We start from the raw sequence: 21,522 nt of genomic DNA, 5'->3' as shown, positions 1-21,522 counted from the left end.
TGGATGAGCTGCCAGCCATTATGTTCAGTGCTGAAGCTGCGGAAGAGGCAGTCACATGCAACAAAACCAGCCCACTAAGTGGCACAGGCGTGAGTCTGTGGCTGCAGCGATGAAGTGATATAAACTTTAACTTCCGTGTGCCAACTGAGTTATAGTCATAAAGGATACTATAGAGTACCTGTTAGTGTATAATTAAGGAAATATCTCATCTCTGGGTCTGAATCAGTGACTGATGCTGCTGTTGTTAGTACTCTGCCAAGACGTGGCTGAGAGTTGATGAAACATTCAGCAGTCAGATGTCTCTGATGTGCATCGCTGCCAGCCTCCTCAGCATCATTGCTATGTATTTGCTCTTCTCCATATCTTAAACCCACATTCTGTATCAGGGCTTTATTTGTACACAATTGAATCCCTGTCTTATGAGGACTCAAATAAAGGCTGGTGTGATTTGTATCCCACTAATAAATGAGTTCTTCTACCTCTTATTTTGCATTATTATTTTTTTTTTTCAACAAAGAAACATATACCAGTGTTACCCACACATATAAGCCCAGATATATTTGCAGATTCACTTTAGTATTTTTCTTGCAAGCAAAAGAATGGCCACGCTCTTTTTTTGAATCTTCATTCGCTTCTACCCAGTAGTTATCCCCTCTTGGCTGAGCAGTCTCTGTTGTGGCGATCCTCTGTGTCATTCAAGGCGCCGCTCCAGATAGTCTCCCCTGGTCAGATTCCAAGTACATTGTCCTGGGCCGCAGGTGGCAGTGGTAGTCCTCAAGAGCTTAGTGGCCACTCCATTAGAGAACCTGCAGCAGGTGGAGAACTTGTTCACGTGTCCCTACACTGAGCTTACCAAGACTGCAGAGCAAAACGGAGACCGCTGTCTCCAGCTGCAGTCCTGGACTGTGGTACACCTGCAGGATCAGAGGCTTACTGGAGAGGCAGCTGATTATTGGAGATTTGTTTTTTCCATATTTGTAGTTTAGAACTACACTCTACTACAGACACAACCTAAGTCTCTTGAACCACTATAACTTTTAATGGTATAAAAAATGTTTTCTAAAAAAGTTTGGAAAAGCTAGAAAGACATTCATGGGTTTTATGGAGGATCATGCAAATATCCATTTCAAAGATAAATCCAGTAAATGGAGCCCAGTGTTCGTGATTGGGGATGGAGAGCTGACTGAGGCTACTTGTTGTAATTTAGACTAGGTTAAATGGACAATCTGAGGCACCGTGCCAGCGTGTGGCATCTTGAATGTGTCATTCTCCCCCCCTTCTTTGTTTTTTCAGAGAGCAGGAGTTATACGTAACCGTAATTCCATGCCTACGGTCAACCTCATTCGATAATTTCTGGTCTCAGTCACAAGTAAAGCTGCGTCAAGTCTGCATCAGCCCGCTCACCCATGAGCAGTGAGGCTGCAGGCAAGTTAGCCGTAAATTATTCAAGCAGCTCTGCAGACTTGCGCGCTTTGAAGACAGAAGTTTGGAGCTTTTATGCCATTGAATGTGAAATGCAGAACAGAAGACAACGTTAGATTGACAGCCAAACTGTGTGGCATCATTGAAAATATGAATATGAATTTACTTGATTTTATAAATGCAACAGTAAATCTGCAGTTGGCAGAGGCAGGAGGGGTGTTAAAGAGCACACAGCACTCTCCTTTATCTTGTGTTTATGGAGATAAAAGCAGGTCAAATCCAGGGTCAAAGGCCACCGTATGCTCATTAAAAACTAGCCCTGACCCACCAATGTCCCGTCCTCTCACTGCTCACCAGAGCTGCTTTGCTTTGCCACCAAAATCACATTGAGGATTATTTTGGTTAATGCTGAGACCATAATTCACAATAATTTAATAGTTACTAAACATAAAAACTGCAGATTTCATTGATTATTTTCTACTTTCTCCAAATCTTTGACTAATAGTTCTCTTACCGCTCTTTAGGCTGTTCTAAACATAAAGTTAAGTAAGCGGCATAAAGCAAAGATACTGAAATTATATTCATCTTCATAGAGAAAGTAAATGCTAAAAATGAAATAAATTAAAAGATTGATTAATCACATAGATTACAGCTTGAACCATCTATCCTCTTAAAGAGACATTAGTTATGCCTCGAATGATTCCATCAAGCTCAGGCAAGTGCGTGTCAGCGTTAGCAGCGTGCTACATCATCCACACAAGCTCGCTTTTTCTTCTTGCATCTTTTCTTGTGTCTCCCCTACCCCACCCCCACTGCACTCATCACCATCACTGCTTCCTCCCCCCACAATCCCTCCCTTTGACTACTATTTAGAGTACACCCCGAGGAGAGAAGAAGGCTCACAGAATGCATATGTGTGTGTACACAGTTGTGCACTGTGAAAGCAGACTTGTCTTTCCACCACAGCTACTCATACACGCTCTCGGGCAGTTGGTCGGCTTTGGTAAAGGTGGGATGGGGAAGGGGGTGGGTGTGGGTGGGGGTGTCACACTTTGATTTTAGTCTTTTTGTGTAGAATAGGCCAAAAGTCTGCAATTAGATGTGAAGGCAGACCACAGTGCTGGAGCACAGTTGACATTCGCTTATCATTTAGCTTATAAGCGACGCTGCATCTTATTAATTTTAATCTGCATAATGAATCAAAGCAACCCTGCTGTGATTAAGAACATCTCTCTCTTTCCCTCTTCAGTCTTTAAATGTAAGCTGCTGTGTTCCCAATAAGCACAGCTGATATATACACACATACACACTGTAGTAGATCGTAGTCGATGGAAAAAAAGCACAAAGATAGGGGTGGGGGGTGGGGTTGAAATACCGGGTTTCCGTTTAACTATGCTGATGACCTGATTATTCACAAATGCCATTTTTGTGTCTAGACAGTCAGAAAAGCTTCGATCCCTCAGCAGAGTTGGATGCCTTCCAGTACTGACAGCTTTGGTCTAAACACTGTAGCGTGGCTGGGATACACGCACAAGTGAGAACACACACATATACGCACACCCTCACACACACGTTTTGTTTATGTCCCAGTGTGGGAATTAGGAAGGGATGATGCCTAGGAGGATGATCTCACCTTGCAGAGCTGGCTGGCCCATCATGAGCTTAAGGCTTATTAAGTGTAATAAAAAAACCAAATAAACAACATAAACAAATATCACAGTTTGCATGAAGGCAAACTTGCAAGAGGCTGGGTGTAGACACAAGGCCCCAAAAACGAGATCAGCTTCAAAAACACCAGCTGATAACAGCGTTGGCAACATTCTGTGTTTATATACACACACACACTCGCAGTACACAGAAAACTATATGAGGGATTTTGGACTGTAGTAGCTGAACTTTAAACATGGCCATGAATCTGACACAGGGGTTATCACACCGCCTGTATGTGATGGACGGCCAGGGTGGACCCTGCCTCTCGTCCAGTGAATGGTTATCACACAAAGAATGTGAGCTGTGTGTGTGTGAGGGTGACGATGGGAGGGAGGGAAAAAAAGGAGTCCATTTTTGGTCTTTGCTGATTCCACGCTTGAACCAGTGCATTTGTCTTTGTATTTGTGTGGGTTTCTTTTGTTCTCAGTTACTGCGCAGCTCATCATTGAGGCTCGCAGGGAATTCGGTGTAGGACGCCGCTTGGACGCTGCGAGCATATGACCCACTGCAGAGGCCGACAATCACATTTTTACAAAGTCAACAATGCTGAAAACACAGAGGGTGGACATTTAATGTTTGCTGTGAGATAATCACTCAGACATAGAGGGTGGAGATGTATGTTCATCCTCTGTCGGCAGCTGTTAACTTAACTCTTAACCTTTTTTGGTTAACTGTAAAAAAACAAAACCCCAATAGGACATTTTCAGCTTTCTCTTCATCTGTTTCTGTAATTTTACACATTCATTTCTTACAGCTGAAGTCACATTTCTTTCATTTACTGCAGCACTGTTTCTTTTCATGTCGAGAAACTAAGAAACACTGTTGAGATGACATCTTTTTCTTATATTAAGACATCTCAGCTAAATGTGTAGTTAGATTTCTTTACACTGACAGAAAGGGGAGTTCAGCCAGGATGTGGCCCACCGTGTAAAATGGATTTAACATCCCTGCTTCACTGCATATTTGTTTCTTCAGAGGAGCTGTTGTTTCAGCACTGATGAAAAAGGGTCACAAGTGCAACAAGCCAAGCAGCTAAATTAACCCTTTAAAAAGACTCATCCTTGTTTCCTTGTTTACTCTTTACATTTGAGCATTTGTTGGTTTAAATCTGTTATATTCTAACCCGGTGTGGTCTTCTGCTGCTGTAGCCCATCTGCTTCAAAGCTCGATGTGTTCAGAGATGCTCTTCTGCTCACCTTGTTTATAACAAGTGGTTATTTAAGTTATTGCTGCCTTCCTGTCAGTTCAAAGCAGTCTGTCCATTCTCCTCTGACCTCTGACATCAACGAGGCATTTTTACCCAAAGAACTGCCGGCTGGTTGCTGCAATGTGATTGGATTACTCAGCAGCTGAACAGGTGTACCTAACAAAATCTCCCTTGGGTATATATTGCTATCAATTGTAACAGATGCCTTATTTAGGTAAATAAGAAAAATTAACCTTTTATGTAAACAAAGTTAGACACAGCCAGCAGCTGATCTAACCCACTCTTTGTGAAGGAAGTAGTTCTTCTGCAGCAGATCCCTTGCCCGCACTCGTGTGCTGCTCAGGCCATGGAAGGTCAGGGCAGCTGATAATGTGCAGCTGCTTCTTCTGAGGTAGTTTGACCAGAAAGTCTCCTCAGATTTAACTGTTTTATGGTGTAAACATTTCACACAGTGCACTGTGTCTAATGTGAAACATTTTTGAAATGGAGCTGACGAAGCCATCTGTCTCAAATCTAAAGACATTACATCTCAGGTCATTGAATACATTCTGTCCCATGTGGGATAAAAATGCCTGCTTGTGTATTATGTAAGATTTCACAGACGGTGTGGGTTCTTGGCACAGCAGCACAAGTGTTAGGGGCAGTTTTACCTAGAGAATGCTCTACCTGATAAACTCAACATAGAAGATATAGGTTTAAGACTTACACTGTTTGCAGGAGGGGAAAAAGCAAGTCTGTCATTATATAATGTAAGAGAGATTATTGTAATCTCATTGTAGCTCTCTGAATGTAAAACCATCTCCAGCTGCTATAGTTAAAGTGCCAGTGAAACAAAAAAAATAATTCCTAGTTGCTTTAGTAAGGCTGCTCAGAGAATGCCAGAATTATGCCTCACAGCTGTACAAATGTGTGTCATCGGAGGAAATGTAAAGCATGAAGTTGGAAAGGAGGTGTTCTTAATAAGATCCTCCGTAGATAAATAAAAAAAGGACCACGCCGAATGGAAATCAACTATTATACCCAGCTTGTAGAAAACAGCTGTCCAGTGTTTTGTAACATTATTTTACAAGGTCTGAAAATGCTCATTTATCACGCTTAGCCTTTAAAATGTTGCCCCCACAGCAACAGGAAAATTATAACTGCTTTTAATTTAATTAGGCTTAATGAAAACCTGTAATAGCATTAGTGCAATGAAGATGTTTCAGTTGGGAAAGACACATTAATTAAGGTTGAAATTTAGGATAGTAAAGCTGTTGGAACACATTGAGGAAGACTGTATAGCAGAAATGTTTAAGCTCAAGGGCTTAAATATGGGAAAGTGCACACTGTAGTTTATAAATGAGTTCATATTTCTTAAAATAGTCCAAAAACAACCGAAAAAACTGAAGCCAAGGAGTTTAAGGGGGAGGAACGTGGCAAGAAAAGGCTGATGAAAAGACAGGTCAAATAAAAAGCAAAACACTAACAGGATACTGGAGTATTAAAGGTCCAGGAGGCAATTTCATTTTGGCAGCAAACTAAACATGAACTCTTAAACTTCAGTTCTGTTTATTTAGCTTCTGGAATCACGATAGTGTATTAATGTGGCCTGGATGCCTCACTCCGTCAGTTTCTCTGAGAGCGAATGGGGGGAGAAAACATACATTCTTGCATTGGTTTCCAGCCTGTTTATGCCTACCATTGACTGATGATCCTGATGACGCAGGGAGGGTGTGTGAGCCAAAGAGCCAGATAGCTGTGAGTACAATCTCACAGCTATCTGGAAACTTGCAGGAGAAAGAGAAATGTTCCTGTGGCTGTGAACATGCACTCAGGATTTATCTCCCTCTATAACACGCACACACAATTTGGAGAGGAGCAGTGAATTGAAGATCATGGCCAGATGCTGTAGTCTGCTGTGGGAAGAGCGGCAGCCAAACATAAACTGCACACCAGAGTCTGAGAAACAGAGAGGAGGAAGGAGTAGTGATTAGATACAGTCTTATTTCCTGGTTCACTTTGGTGTCACGTTAGGTCACAGTGTTAATAGCTATTCCAGATTTGTATTAAAGATTAAGGAGTACCAGGGTGGTGAGTTTGAATAAAATGCTAAAGGGATTAGAGTGTCAAGATCCTGCATTGTGGCTTATTGTTTTTACAATATGTTTCTTCTGTCCCTTTATGTTTTATATATTTCTCATCTGTCATTAGTGAGCCAAGAGTGACAATTTTAATTAGAGCCTGACTATATTTTGGAGAAAATATCTTCACCAATTTTGTAGGTGAAAAATTCTGATATCATTATCTTTTAGTAGGCTGATATTCGCCTAAAGATGTATCGGTCTGGATCTCATTTTAAGTTTATGATTGGATGTTTTTTGCTGATTTGCACTCTTGGGGTCATTTCTCCTTCACCGTAACCCAAGTGGCCGAGCATCGTAACCCTTCCCGAGTCTGGTTCTGTCGGACGTTTCTTCCTGTTAAAAGGGAGTTTTTCCTTCCCACTTTTGCCAAGTGCTTGCTCATAGCAGGTCATCTGTTTGTTGGGATGTTTTCTGTATTATTTAGGATCTTTACCTCCCAGTATACCTTGAGGTGGCTGACTAGAACTCAATTTGAATTGAACTGATTTTTTTTATACACAGGCTTTTGTCTTTTACTTTTTTTAAACAAATATTTTGTTACTTTGTTACTAAAATTGTTACTAGGGAGTGTTTTCTTGCTGATTCTTCGTGTAGTATGTCATGTTGTAGGTCACCTACAATCTTAAATTGAAAATAAAATGGTCTAAAATAACTGCTCTCATATAACAATTTAATAATGAACCTGGTGTCATTACCTGAAGACTTAAACATTCACTTGTCTTTGATATGTCTGGTTGTTTTGTCAGATATATCTAAACTAGCTGTGACTACTTTAGCTCTGTACTTACTCATGGACTTAACTCTGAAATGAAGCCTTGACGTTTGGGTAATGAAACTCTAGATATACAAAGCTGATCACATGGCTTTCTGTTAACAAAGGAACTGCCCAAGGTTAGAAGTGGGAAAACTTGAATGAGGTTTTGTTTTGTTGTTGAACAAAATGTGGAAGTGTTCAGTGCAAAGTGTATTGTCTTGCTACTCTTAGCCCCACACGTTATATTGCTATAGAAAACTTTTCACCTGGTGGAGCAGGATTTAGAATAAATAACATCAGATGGTTGTTTCTTCAAAGAAATAGATGTTAGGTGCCCAGAAGTTTACAGTTCGACGCCCCTAATACCACTTTTGGTTGTAAGGAAATTCCACCGGTCACCTGACTTAATTATTAACACAGACATATTAACAACATATTGCAATCTGTTTTGGCACAGTCTGTGGCTATGAGCGGAACAACTGGAAACTGGTTGCCAACTTGTTGTGTTGTACACTGACTATAAAGCAAGGTTGCCAAGCACATATATTTTTTATGCAGACTCTATTTGTGGTGGGATTTCTGTTTCAAATCTATAGAGTTCTTGCTGGAGTCTGAATAAAAGTTTTAAATGAGAAAGATTGTATATGCAGATGAGAAAGGATTTGCAATTTTTGCTGATTTAACACAGTTATCACCATATTATTGCAAACAGATTGTGTCCGCTTGACTCCGTTCAATTGTAAACTGATAGCAGACTGACTTTTCTGTCTTTTTGTTGTCTTATTGCCATCTTGACGTACCAAAGTCACTTTGAAGATGGAAGCCAACTATGAGTGGTTACAGGCCTGGTCCCCGTCTTCAAAGCAACCATTTCAGAGGCAACAAGATCACAAGTTTATTGCACACGTTTGCAAATATGTTGTTCATGGCTTGACCCCCCCAACCGCCATGTAGCATAACTCTGACTATCTAACTGGATCTTGCAGCCAGTCTGCTCTGTCAGCTTTGCAAAAAAACCCCAAAAACTCTTAGCCTGGCATTTGAATACTGCACATCCACATCCACTTTTATGAATCATCCCTAAAATCTAATCTTAGGCAAAAAAAGCAGATTAGGGTTTTTCCTAAAATGTTGAATAAGACAAGTGCAGATGATGAAACCCAAATCTTTTGCTTCAGACCTTGCTCCGTTCCCTGTTCATCACCCACCCTGCCCTTCTGGTAAAATCTGTGACCAACCACCCACATTTCGTGGCATTTAAAAACCTTCCTGTGACCATGAGTCCCTCCCAGCAGCTACCCGTCAGCTCCCTCTCAGCCTGTTTGCTTGTTTTGAGCAGTGGCCTGTTGCACTAGCTGTGTGTATCTGTTCTTATGTGTTGTTTGGGATACACGGATCCTTTTCTCCTTCCCCCTCTGGCCTTGCTCAGCTGCTCCGGCCATCTGTGCAAAACCAAACAGAGAACAGAGGGGATGGAGGGAGAGAGGGAGCAGTTGGGGGGAGGAAGGAAATTGAAGGGGAGTGGGTGGATGGGGGGTATGGTTGGGAGAAAGGAAGGATCAATAGAGAAAGAAAGAAGGCCTTTTGACATTTGAGATTGAGTTTAGGGGATGAGTAGTGGATGACCGAAGATGAGGGAAGGAAAGATGAAGTGAGTGAGGGAATTGTTCCAGGAAGCCATCGGCATAAAGATGAAGTCTGTCCTCTCGTCTCGAAATAGGAGAGTGAGTGTGCGCATACAAGTTTAGATCAGTGGAAACTGGGATGACTACTGATGTCTGGGTCCTAACGTCATACCAGCAAACATAAGCCAATAGTGATCTCATTTTGTCTTGCGTTTTTTTTCTTTTCTCCCCATCTCTTTTCTCCCTTTCTCTCTCCCACCTTCTCTTTCTGTTCCCATGCTCTACAGGCCAAGCCTCTTCCTCTGGGCCGGCCTCTGTATTGCCTAAGCGTTTGTCTCACTGCTTAGCCTTCCTCGCAGCCGGCTCCTTGCTCTGTTTGTAAACTTCAGCAGGCCAGTTTCCTGCTTTTCCCAACCCACCCCGCTCTTAAACTTGTGAAGGTCTGTCCTTTTCTGCTGATCCATCCCTGCAAAAGTAGCAGGGGAAAAACTAGATATGTGGACCTATTTTATTGTAGATTGTGACCTTTTTCAGGCCTCATATGCTTCATGTTCATTTATGTCTTAGACTGCTCTGTTTGCATACCATCAGTCAAACTGCCGCCTGCCTTTGGGCTTATTGGGTTTATTGTACTTGCCTTGACCCAGTTAGCAAACACATCTAAGTCTTTCTCCCACCTCGTGCTACTTTTCTTTTTATAACCATTTTAGCCCGGTAGCGGGAAGCAGGCTGTGTTGACTTTTCTCCTCCATTATAAAAGCTGACTGTCTTAACATTTATTGCAGGTGGCTTGTACATTTGTGTGTGTGCATGCAAATCTGCATGATAAACTTTTTTTTGCACTCCCTTAAATGTACTATCCTAGAAAACTAGTCTTCCACACTAGTGACTTTGATGTCTTTTGCAGTAAGAAAAAACCATCACAGCAACACTGGCCAAGTGTGTCACTGAGCTTTTTCGTGCCACAGAGGGGACCGTTTGCAACTGCAGTGCAGCTGCCTTTGAAATGAATGAAGGCTATTAGTAGAATGTGTTGTTTCTGCAGTAAACATGTTGTTCTGTCCTTCCCTCTATAACTCCTGAGACTTCATGCACATTTTGCTATTAGTTGGTACTAATTTTGTCTGTTTTTCATATTCTGTAGAAGTTTAGTCCCCCCTTATATACTTTAATGAGACATACTGTTCTATTTCTGCACATTTACAGTTTTATTCCACCTCTCTGATACTTATGTAAAAGTATTTCTGAATGTGTGGTGCTGAAGCTCTTAGAAGATATAAGCTTATCCTTTATCTGATTCCTGAGGGTACCAACATTCCTGGGCCTCCATCTATTGATAGCAGCGAGAGCTTTTCATGTCTGGTCTTGCTGCTGACTAACTGAGCTTCTCTGTGTATTCTCTCCTTCCAGACTAACCCTTAACATCTGCAGAACGCATCTTGACCTGTGGCCGTCCCGCGCAACTTACCCCAGTCAGCCCTGCCTTGCAGTGTCAGACCACGGCCATTCGAGGGGAGATGAAGCCGGATGGGGTTGCCACGGCAGCGCTGGAGCCAATGGAAACATTGGAATCCAATCCCGTGAATGATGGCGCACCACCCGGGGACCAGGAGCCCAATCAGGCAGCCAGCGGGGTGGCAGAGGTGATGCCACAGCAGCTGGGGGGTGAAGGAGATCAGGAAAAACCACAGGGAGACCAGGCCAAGGAAACCCCAGCTGCCAAGACCAACAACAAGACCTCGGGAGACCCCAAAGCCAAGAGTACCAACAAGACCGCGACCAAGACGAAACCCGGCAACACCACTCAAAGCAAGGCTGCAACCGGCTCACGGCCCAACACATCGCAGAGCCGCGTCGCAAATGGTGTGTCCAAACCTCAGACCAACGGTGTTGCTAAGAAGACCACGCCTGCAGCGGACAAAAAGAGCACCCTGACCTCAGCTTCGTCGAAAAAACCAACAGGAACTGCCGGCGCCCCAGCCTCCAAAACATTGGCTAAAGTGTCTGAGAAGAAAGCCACAGGGGCCGCTCCTGCCACCAATGGCGCAAAGTCAACCACCGGAACGACAGCAGCCAAAAAGACCCCATCCACAAATGCTAATGGTGTCAAATCCAATACCGCTGCAGCAGCAGCAGCTAAAAAGCCCCCAGGTTGGTGAAAATGTCATCAAGATCAGCGTGAAAAGACAAATATAATTCTAGCATTCTAGCAAATGTTTTCAAAGCTCTAATGAGGAGTGCTCATTGTAATGTGATGATATGCATATAGCTGCTCGTCAGATGAATTCAGCTCACATATTAGACATGCTACAGTGACTCCTGCTAAACTATAAATGTTTTTGCCCTAGATCCTTGTGACACACTGGATAAAAGCTGTCTGCCTGACCTATATCTGAGGAAAATTATTATTATTATAAACTTCTTTACTACAGCATATAATAATGTTCTTATTGTTTTACACTGCTGTCTTTTTCTTTTTCTTTTTTTTTCTTTTTTCCCCTCCTCTGCTCTCCTGTCCTGTCTCCAGCTCCCAAGCCTGCCTCCACCAAGCCCGGCTCTGTTGCCTCACCCAAACCTGATAAGCCCCCCGTTTCCAAGACAACCAGGTAGGTGTGACATTTGCGTTGGATTGAAGCCTCAGCCGTGCTCAAGTGTGTGAATCTGTTTACACATACAAGCACACACAAAGATACTTTCTGTGCGTTTGTAGATAGCACAGGCTGCTATCTATAACGCAGACGCAGACTCCTCCAGGCAAAAATGTTCAGTGTTCTTTTCTTCCTTTTGAAAACTGCTACCAAATTTCAAAATTTGCTTCAGAACAGCTGCAAATGCAACTATATGACCAAACTGATAAGAGTTGCAGGGACTGAGCTAAGCACTACAAATCTCTTCAGTGCCAAGTGAGAAGCAGTTAGTTCAAAAGGCTTTCACTTGGCTACAGGTTCAAAGAGGGCGCTGTTTAAGAAAGAGCACCCTGGGGGAATCGGGGACAATGGTCCCCCACATACAGGCTCACAGGGGCCGGGCATAAGTAGGCCAGCAACGAGGCAATGTCAGAACAAGCCTTAGAGTAATGCCTTGCAGGCTTTCATCATTATACAGCATTATTAATAAAACAAGTTTGGGGAGGGATTTAGAGAGAGGAGGTTGAGCGTTGGGAAGATGAAACGAAGAACAAGATATTTTTCTGGGGGTGTTTTTTTATTTATTTATTTATTTATTTATTTTTGCGCTCTTTCTGTGTGGCAGTGTGTGCTGTGACACTATGTTTATGTGGAAATCAGATCAACATGTGTTCCTCACCTGAGTCACGCTGTATGCATGGTGCCGAATCCTGAGGTGACTTGGCAACAGACCAAGCGAGGAGGCTGAAGGAGGCCTTTGTCTGACGCCGCGATGATCATGATTGGGCAGAGGAGCCTTTGGGACTCAAGCTGCTCTTTGAATAGCTGATCCTTCTGCCTCGTCTTTGACTTTGTTTGTTTTGTTCATGCAAAGCCTCCTTTTTTTCCCTGTCGTGTTATGTCATCTTGTTGGTATGTCTGTGTGTAGACCCATTGTTGAGTTCGAAACACCATCTCAAAGAGATTGCACTATTTGGAGTAAACAAATAGCCTCTGAGAGATCGACCATGTAAGCATTCACAGGAAGATGCTAAAAGTTGGACATTTCAGAAAATAGTAAATTGGAAAGATATCAAATTAAAAGGAAGTAAATAGCTAGCCTAGCTCAGTTTAGAGGTAATAACCATTCTTGGCCACTAACTCCTCTGAAGTTCACTAATTACAGTATCTTGTTATAACATGTTTTTAATCCACCCAAAAAGCAAGTGTCCAAAAATAGCATCTTAAAAGAGTTCAAACTAGACACAAAGTGCTTAGTGGGCTTAGAAAGCATTAGATCAGGTCGGGGTTAGATGTTTCTTTCTCATATTCTTTAGGCTAGGCTAAGCTAGCCCACTGCTTTTTGCAACTTTGTGCTAACATGACGGCGGTAACAGTATATTTAGAAAGGTTAATAACAAGAAAGACCAGCTAAGCTGCTTCCTCAACAGCAGAAGGGTCTGTTCACTCAACATCCAGATGAACAGAATCAACTTCATTGGATTTCCTTACCTGAATGATCCAGATAAACCTCTTTATTACGTTTCTTCAATAGCAAATTAAGGAATTATAAACAGTCAAATATCATAATTGCTGACATTAAAAATGCTTTTCAGACACACATCTGCTGCTGTAACAGAATGGAAGACAGCCTTTTTAAAGCCTTTTCTTTATATTGGACAGCAGAGGGAAGACAAGAAAGCTGGGAGAAAGTGCAGAGCCATAATAGCCTTACGGTGAGCTATACCCGCTCCCGAAGATGGTCCTTATATGACCGAGGAAAGCTCGATTTTGTTTGTAGCTAGCTCCCCTGTTAAATCACTGACAGTATGTTATATATTGTATTAATACTATTCACTATACTAACATTTTCCTTCCCAGCACACACTGGTTTGCCAACCACTTTCTCCCACCTGACCCGCAAAGTGTTTTAGATCCTCCCCACCCCCACCCCCGTCCATTCTCTCACTCTCCCTGTGCCACAGGTAACAGTTGGATTGAGGAGATTACACTCAGATTACAGCTTTATGCAATGGTTGATGTACAAACATCTTATTAAAACGAGTTACACAAGGGCACTTTGATAATCTATATTGCGGTACACAATACTCATGTGCAGTGTTTATGAACTGCTCTGATGATTTCATTTCTGTTATACCGACCGGCTCCGTCACGTCCCACCATTGTGCATCAGTCTCCACTCCTTGTAAATATAAAACCATTAAACACACATGAGCACTATCAGGGTTAGGGCTGTATTCAGTAGTTAGTTCATTACCAGTGTTTAATCAGCAATTTATCTATGCAGATGAAACTCACTCGCAGGTGTTTTAGTTGTGCATCACATAACACTTTAAAACATGTAATAATAATTTTACATTAGCTTTAGAAATCTGTAACACTCTATATACCCCATGAATAATAAACAGTAAATTGACACACTGATCACAGGACTAACGCCTTGTGGGTATCTCTAACACGCCAGCAGCTTTGACTAACCAGCTAGTGTTTCGTGGCCTGGGTGTGAGGTCAGGCTCACTGATGAATAATGAAACCTTTATCACAAACCAACAACAAACACAGAGTATATCAATACACAGCACAGACAATGTTATATGTCCCAAAGTAATCCGAATCTTGTCGTTCCCTCCTTTTATTGGGCACCAAACATAACATTATATAGAATTTATTGATTGGTAATAGTAAAAGCGAATTAACTATGAATTTAACATTTATTAATTATTGGGCACTGACTGATGATTATTAGATGCTGGATGATTTTTATTTACTCGCTTACACTGCCCGATCCTTCTCAGATTATTGTCTTTGTGGGATTGTGTGTTGCTAGCTGGGACACTGTAAAGTGCCCAAACTATGGGCGAACGATTTATTATCAAGACTCGCAACACAGTTGCACGTATCCCGCCTCTTCTTTACTTTTTAAAATTTCATTTAATGGCTAAAATCTTTGTTTTTTTTGCTTTTCTAAAATGGAATTTTGCTTGAATTTAGTAACAGGTTAGCTAATCGTTGTCATTAGCCTCCTGTTCCAGTTGAAAGAAATTTTAAAAAATGCATCTGTTAAGCTGATATCTCAGGTACACTCAGGTCAGCTAAGTGCTAATTCGTTGCTTTGTAAAAGTAAGGTTACCAATGACTCACTGCTAGAGATTGGAAGTGGAAATAAACTCACCCGTTTCACTCTTTCCTGTCAACCATAGTGCTCGTGCAGACATCCGCTGTTCAGTCTGTGTCACACAATTAGCATTATAGAGGGTGGATATTGTTACATTAATCCAGCACAGCATTATTAGCTAACCGCCCCACCTCCACACACATCAACCATGTCACGGTTTGAGGCCAGATTTGCCATTTCAGACATTTAAAGGCTGCTCTGTTCCCACTTCGCCTCCATCAGTCATTACAAAGGCTTTGTACCGCAGAGCTGGCAGGGTGAAATCCATTTATTATCCAGCGTGACTTCAGTCTTCATGTCAATCCATGTCAATATCCATGTTTTACATTGAATTCTTAACACATTCTCTGTTATTATTATTATCATTATTATTATTATTATTATTATTATTATTATTATTATTATTATTATTTGTAAGCATGCCAAGCTAAATCTTTAGCTAATAGCCTGAGTAGGTAACGTGAACACTTTGTTCAAAAGACTGAGCTGAGGTTGTAATTATAGGCATCTATAAGATGCGATATTCAGTGCTATTGGTGCATGTGCTCATGCATTGGATGTGTAGTCCAGAGAAGCCTCCTCCTGCAGTAAATCTCCATGAATCCCCATGAGAGAAGTATAACTATTAGTCACGATTGGCTCTTCTGACAGCCCCTTGTACCCTTGTGGGCATGCTTTGTTAAGTGTGTGTATGTGCATGTCTGCTTTAGTAAATGTGATGTGCTTTGACAGGGCCATAAATTTCAGCTTTAATTAGATTTTGCCCTTTTCCTACCTCACTCACTCCATAATTCAGGCCTACCATCGGCAGAGTGGGGGAGAGCTCAACAGACACATTAACTGCCACATCAGACGCACTCTCCTCCTGTTGCTGCCGCACACGCACTCAAACACATTGGGGCTCTCAATTTATGCAGTGTTACTCAGTTGATTTAATTCCATCCAAAGCAGATTTCACTTATCAGACAAACAGCAAATGCTGGTTCACAGAGTGACATCAATCTATGTAATTTGAGGCCACTTATAAATGTTTTCTTTCTCTATTGAGCTGGAGGGTTTGGGGTTGTTTTTTTGTTTTTTTGCAAAATTGAGTTACATTAAACACAGCAGGGACTCTTTCTTGTAACTCATCCTTTCCGTTCTCTTTAACCTCGTAATCGCACTCTTAAAGTTACCAGAAAGATGGCTTTGTCAATGAAGATGAAGCCTGTTGTGTCAGCAGTACATCACCAGCATCAAGCTTAAACTTGTTAAGCATGTTTGCAATGTGCATGAGTATAGCTACCTGCTCACTTTATAGTATGTGCATGTCTCTGTTTTTCATAAAGGTCTTGTGTCTGGACACTCATTAAATTGTGTGTACGTGTTATATGTGCACCTGCTGTTTGATGCTGATTGCATACAGCATGTAGCATGTGAGGGAAAATATTTGTGTCAAAACACAGGAAGTGGAAATCACTGTTGGATCTTTGAACATTATATTACCTACACATGCAGCAGTGTGTGTGCTAGTAGCATATGTCCTAGGTTGTGTGCATGAATATTTACCAATTTCTTGCCTTTCTCTTGTTTTGCATTGAGACTTGAGTGCTGGTGTCTAGCATGAAAACCGCCCAATAGGAGACTGCAGCACACTGTGCATTCCCCTTATAGGTGCTTTTGTGTGTGCACGGATGATTGCACTGGAGAAACAGCATGTCATTAGAATGCAGAGCATGTGTTCATTTGCCGATATATTGCTGTGTATGATGTGGACTTAAAGGTGGGGGGAAGGGAGTCGTACGCGCGCGCGCTGGACACGTAGTACACGGTCACGTGACGCCGAGCCGGGTTCTCCTGCTTGCTCTGCCGTCTCTAGCTGTGGCGTAGTGAAGACAAAAATGGTGGCGGTGGAGTATGGATGCTTCGCGATCGCATACGTCACTGATGAGCTCCCGTCACTGCTGCCAGAGATGCTTGTCGTGTTAGGGCTCTACATGCAGCAAATTAGTGTTTGAGAAAGAGGCACAGAGGTGGAGAAAGGAGGAAGGAGCAGAGGTTAACTCTGCTTGAAGCAAAAGGAAAGAAATTGCCCTGTTGGAAATCAGAGGACAGATCAAGGGCATTCAGTGCTATATAAATGCACTCAGAGAAGTAGATGTGGTAGCCTTTGAGCTATCAGGGTCTTTTTTTTCATCACCTTTATGCTGCCCACTCAGCTGCCCATGTTCCCACATTAGTCATGGTGTTTTCCTCGCTGATGGTCCCTCGGGGATGATAAATTTTTATTGGAGGGGAATGAATGCAGCCCTCCTCGTCATCTAACAAATTACTGCTGATGTAACGGTCCAACACCGGTTTGTGTGGTAAGCAGCAGCTCGTGCCACACAGTGTTCAGCAGTCCGATATGAAGACAAACAACGCACAGCGCAGGCTGTAAATCTTCCCCCGTGCCACGGGTGTGGCCAACCACTCCACGAAGCAGAGTCCCGCTGCCATGATGTTATTAGGGAGCAGCCGCAGAGCCAATTACTAAATGGATTTAGTAATCGGAGGGAGGGACAGAGTATGATTGAATGTGAGGCAGACTTGTTTGTGGGTGTTCCACTCATGATAAAGACATGTGGCAGTTCTTCAAACACTGCAGTTTTTAGTCAAACATTTCAAAGACTAGAGAGGTGATATGTTTTTATCCACCCTGCATCCTGGTTAAACAGGTCAACCACTGGAGATGTTTCCATTTAACCCAGCCTGTATTTATCATGGTTCTGGCAGTTGGCCCATTTTACGAGCGCTCTATAAATGACTTTAATGCCGTTACTGTTTAAGGTAGAAAAAAACTGTTTGGGGAGAAGCTGAGCTTTACAGGATTGTTGGGGTATCAAAGTAGCATTTTTTTTCAGCCTGAGTTATAAAATGAGGCCAGATGTCCTGTATGATACTTCTGTGATAAAGGGTTAAACAAGAGGAAACTAGTCTAGTAAGAAAATAGAAATCCACCAGAATTGAGCAAAATCTAACAGACGTGTTAAACACTGTCAACACAAGACAAGATGTGTGGCACTTTGAAGCGTGCATAAATCATTTACAGCTAGCACATCCACACGTGAGCGCAGAATACTTTTGTCAAGTGCTTATACGGCACTTTGCTCTGACGCAGCCTGCGTGAAGTACAACAGCTGATCCGTGGATCAAAGTACTGCAGAACCATCAAGCTGTCGTCTGTGTTAGCTTCCACCTTACTCGTTTGTAACTTCCCCTCAGAGTGTGTGAGAGCTGCAGCAGTGAGTAGTGGCGAGTGACTGGATAACATGTTAGATCTGACATGTATCTGATCCTGTGCTTTCATTTAACCAACTAAGTATGCCGAGAAGTCGCACACATCCCTCACATAAACTGAAGTGTAGTACCCTGCCTGCAGTGATCATTCTCTTCGATTCACATTTAGATAAGGTTTAGATGAAATTTCATCCAGGTTATGAATCATGGAGCCTCAAGGTGCTCATTTCCTGCTGCAGAGCAGTGTGACACCTGCATTGCTTAGGGCTACCCTACTGCAACCTTTGTCTTAAATAAAAACACCTTGTTAAAGGAACAAGCGCTCTAAGGAGCAGAGCTCTGATCAGGTTCATTTAATGGAGGGGTTATCTTGCCTCTTTAATTATCACAGCATCATACTTTAATTTATCTGCTTGTCTTTGGAGAAGGAAGCTCGTCTCCACTGTAGATGGCCGTCTGTGCTGCAGGGAAGATGTCTGCCTGCACGGCTGCTTTGCTCCTGATTACTCATTTGCCTCCCCCTTTTGTCGATCTCATTATTTAAATCATAGCCCCGAATCCCGTTGGATCGCAACAAAGCACCACCAGCAGGCAGCCATGTTTTTGCACACAGCAATCCTTTCTCAGCTGAAGTGTCGTCAGTGATCCTCGGGCGTCTTTAAGTATATTTTACAGCGCGCCTGTAGCAATGAGAGTCATCTGATTTTTCAGCTTCGGTCCATTTCTCGGTGTCGCGTTGAACAATTTGCTTTAGCCCCAATTTATAGTGTTTCTCTGAGCGAGGCCTGTGGTGGGATGAGAACAATAAACAAAGCTTCTTTCCCTTAGCACAAGCTGCCCTTTGAGTTAAATGTAGGCGCATCATTTAAAGACTACAATGAGTCCTGCAGTCTTCTCAGTCATTTGGCTGACAAGAGAGCTTAATTACAGAAGCAAACATCACCGTGTTTAGGCTTCGTCACCACAAGCCAAGTTGTGGTAAACTAATCTTGGAACACACAAGATCTAATTCTACTGTGAGATGGAGTCTTACAATACTGTGGATGTGGAGACGGCCATGTTTAACAATGAGGAAGGAAATCATGGTAATAAATAATCAAAACCAGTGCAAGAACAAAAGAACATAAACACAAGTAAAGAAATACTGATCCAAGTAAATTGGACTGAGAGCCAGTAGATACGCATTACAACTCAACAGAAATCTCCTTCACTGTCTCTGTCTCCATCTCCGTCGCGCCTCCTTCTTTTTCAGTGACCTGGTTAATTTCCAGCGCTCTTTAAAGTCCTCCTGCCTTTTTGGATTATCCACATTCCTTTTATCAGGCAGATTACTATGAATGCTCTCTCTGAATATCCCATTAGCATACTTCATCTCTAATGCCAGTCTCTATCTCTTAATTCTCCCCATTCTCTTTTCCCTGTAATTCCCATCTTTCACTCTCTAATTCAGACATCATCTTTTTTTTGTCCTGAAGAACAGATTCTAAATTTGAGAGCTTAAAATCTTAGTATCTTACTCACTAAGGCGGGATTTTACAGTTGAGATGTGGCTTTTACGCTGCCTCCATAGCAAAATTCACAGCAAACGCACTAGAACGTGAGCAACATTAACTCCCAGATTTAGCAGAAAACAGTCGGCGTCAGACATGCTAAAACAATGAATCACAGCTCAGAATGATCAGCACGATCCTGACATGATCCAGCAGCCTCACTATTAGTAACACACCTTCACTGCCCCAGAGCTTGCATGATGTGAATCAACTGCAAAAGCTTCTTTAAACCTCTGAGTTCACCACACCCTTATCAGGTTTTCACTCTCATTTCATGTTGCCACACTGTATTCCCGTACATTTGCCAGGCTGTGAATAGCACACGCTACTTCCTCGCCTTTATGAAGTGAGCGTGCCTTTAACATAGCCCGTGCTTCCAGCTGAGGGGAGGGGTGGTGCTGGTGCTGCTGGATTTGGAAGAGTTATATTTGTTCTCCTTTCAGTATTAAAGATTAACATGGTCCCAGGCATCTTCACTCTCCCTCCACCTCCCTCCCGCTGCCTGTTCTCTTTCTGCCAGTATTAACTCAATTCTTTATTTAGAAACAGGCAGTTAGTGTAGCGTGGGCCCGAGAGACTGCACACCACAGCCCTGTCAGGACTACTAGATGTAGGTTACTTCGCTCAGACGTGACATAGGAGCCAGCATCTAGGCCAGGAGAGCCAGAGCAGGCAGAGCTGACGCACGCTGCCCCAAAGAATCACCCCCATGTGAGGAGGGAAGTGGGCAAGGAGGGATCAACTGGGGTCAGTGTGCCTCTCTGGGGCCGCTCTGACTCACCTTCAACAACTTGATTGTCCCTGGAGGAGTTTGTCATGGACTTGGAGTCAAAGTTTGCTTTCATACTAGTCCAGTGGTACTTCTGAGTAAAAGAAACTCATAAAATATGTATGTGGGGTAATCAGGTTGTTAGTTCTTAACTGTTGCAAATCTGCAACGTCTGCCTGGAGAGGGTTAATTGGCACTTTTAGGTTGGTGTCACGTGTTTTCTGACTGCTCCAAAGTTTTTGTCCTGCATCTATAAAAAAAAAATAAAAACAAATGAAATGAATTTGTGCCAAAGCACCTCAGGGGCTGCCCTGATGGTGCATTACTAGTGTGCCTTTTGAAAATCCTTACAAAAACTGACAGGGAACTAATGTAACGGCTCTTAAATCAGTACTCAGGCACCTCTGAATCATTCATGTCTACCCTCCTGTCCTTAAGAGGTAAGTCTCAATAGGTGTCTACCTTATGTGAACCCGTTGACTCATTGAATTTAGCGTTGCTGCAACAGCTAATCAGGTCAGTGCGTTGGCTATTTGCACATGCTTTAATTTATTATTACAGAAGATGTTTGCACTACTCTGCACTTCATTTTTAAAATAGATGGCTAGCCTTTGTTGTCTAGAAAGATTGCAAATCAGCCATTATATATTGCTTTCATTATTAATATTATGTATGTTTAATGTTAGTGTTGTGAGCTATGCAAGCATTGTTGCTTGTGTGTGCTCTTTCTTAAGTACCCTTTAGCAGTAGAAGTGTCTGCTGCTGACATGTCAAGCTCTTGCTCGCTGTCAGAGCCGTTCTGAAGCACTCGGAGCACAGGGTTGATCAGCACACAGTCAGGGTGAGACTTGATGTTTGCCCCAAGATGTGGGTGACTTTAAAAACTCAAATGCTTGAGTCACTTTCAGTTAATCTCCATTCCCTGAGTTCTGTAACCAGGGGATTCACTGTCTGTTAAATTCATTTCACTGTCGGTCTCATTCGTGATTTGGACATATTGTGTAGTGCAGCTTAGTATTTGCTAACCCTTCTTCTCTGTTATGTCTCTTCAGGCCTACAACCGGCACAACTTCATCCCCTCGTCCTGCCACGGGCTCATCTCGGCCACCTACTAGCAGCAACGCCAAGAGCTCCCCTGCTACAACCAAACCTGCCACTCCTAAAACTCCCTCTGCCGCCGCCAAGCCGGCTACCCCCAAACCAACCTCCACTACCCCCTCTGGTGGCAAACCTCCATCTCAAACATCCAAAACCACAACCCTTGTGAAAAAAGGTAAGGAAAAAGAAATGAGAAAAGAAACA

At 42.6% G+C, this 21,522-nt stretch overlaps 1 protein-coding gene across 2 annotated transcripts in view; it reads left to right on the top strand.

Moving 5' to 3' along the window:
• The window catches only part of prr36b (proline rich 36b), a 34,081-nt gene that overhangs the window by 6,396 nt on the left and 6,163 nt on the right, over positions 1 to 21,522 (top strand). The window contains exons 2-5 of one of the 2 annotated variants that reach the window (XM_080905775.1): positions 2,859 to 2,956; positions 10,252 to 10,992; positions 11,369 to 11,447; positions 21,273 to 21,493. In XM_080905775.1, coding sequence (XP_080761901.1) covers positions 10,359 to 10,992; positions 11,369 to 11,447; positions 21,273 to 21,493 — 934 coding nt within the window. In that variant the 5' untranslated portion in view covers positions 2,859 to 2,956; positions 10,252 to 10,358. The remainder of the gene's footprint in view (positions 1 to 2,858; positions 2,957 to 10,251; positions 10,993 to 11,368; positions 11,448 to 21,272; positions 21,494 to 21,522) is intronic. The other variant, XM_080905774.1, reaches the window with a different exon arrangement.

The sequence above is a fragment of the Rhamphochromis sp. 'chilingali' genome, assembly GCF_963969265.1.
Source record: "Rhamphochromis sp. 'chilingali' genome assembly, chromosome: 15".
Taxonomy (NCBI): domain Eukaryota; kingdom Metazoa; phylum Chordata; class Actinopteri; order Cichliformes; family Cichlidae; genus Rhamphochromis; species Rhamphochromis sp. 'chilingali'.
The sequence above is the reverse complement of the archived record's forward strand: the minus strand, read 5'-3'. Positions and strand labels throughout refer to the sequence as shown.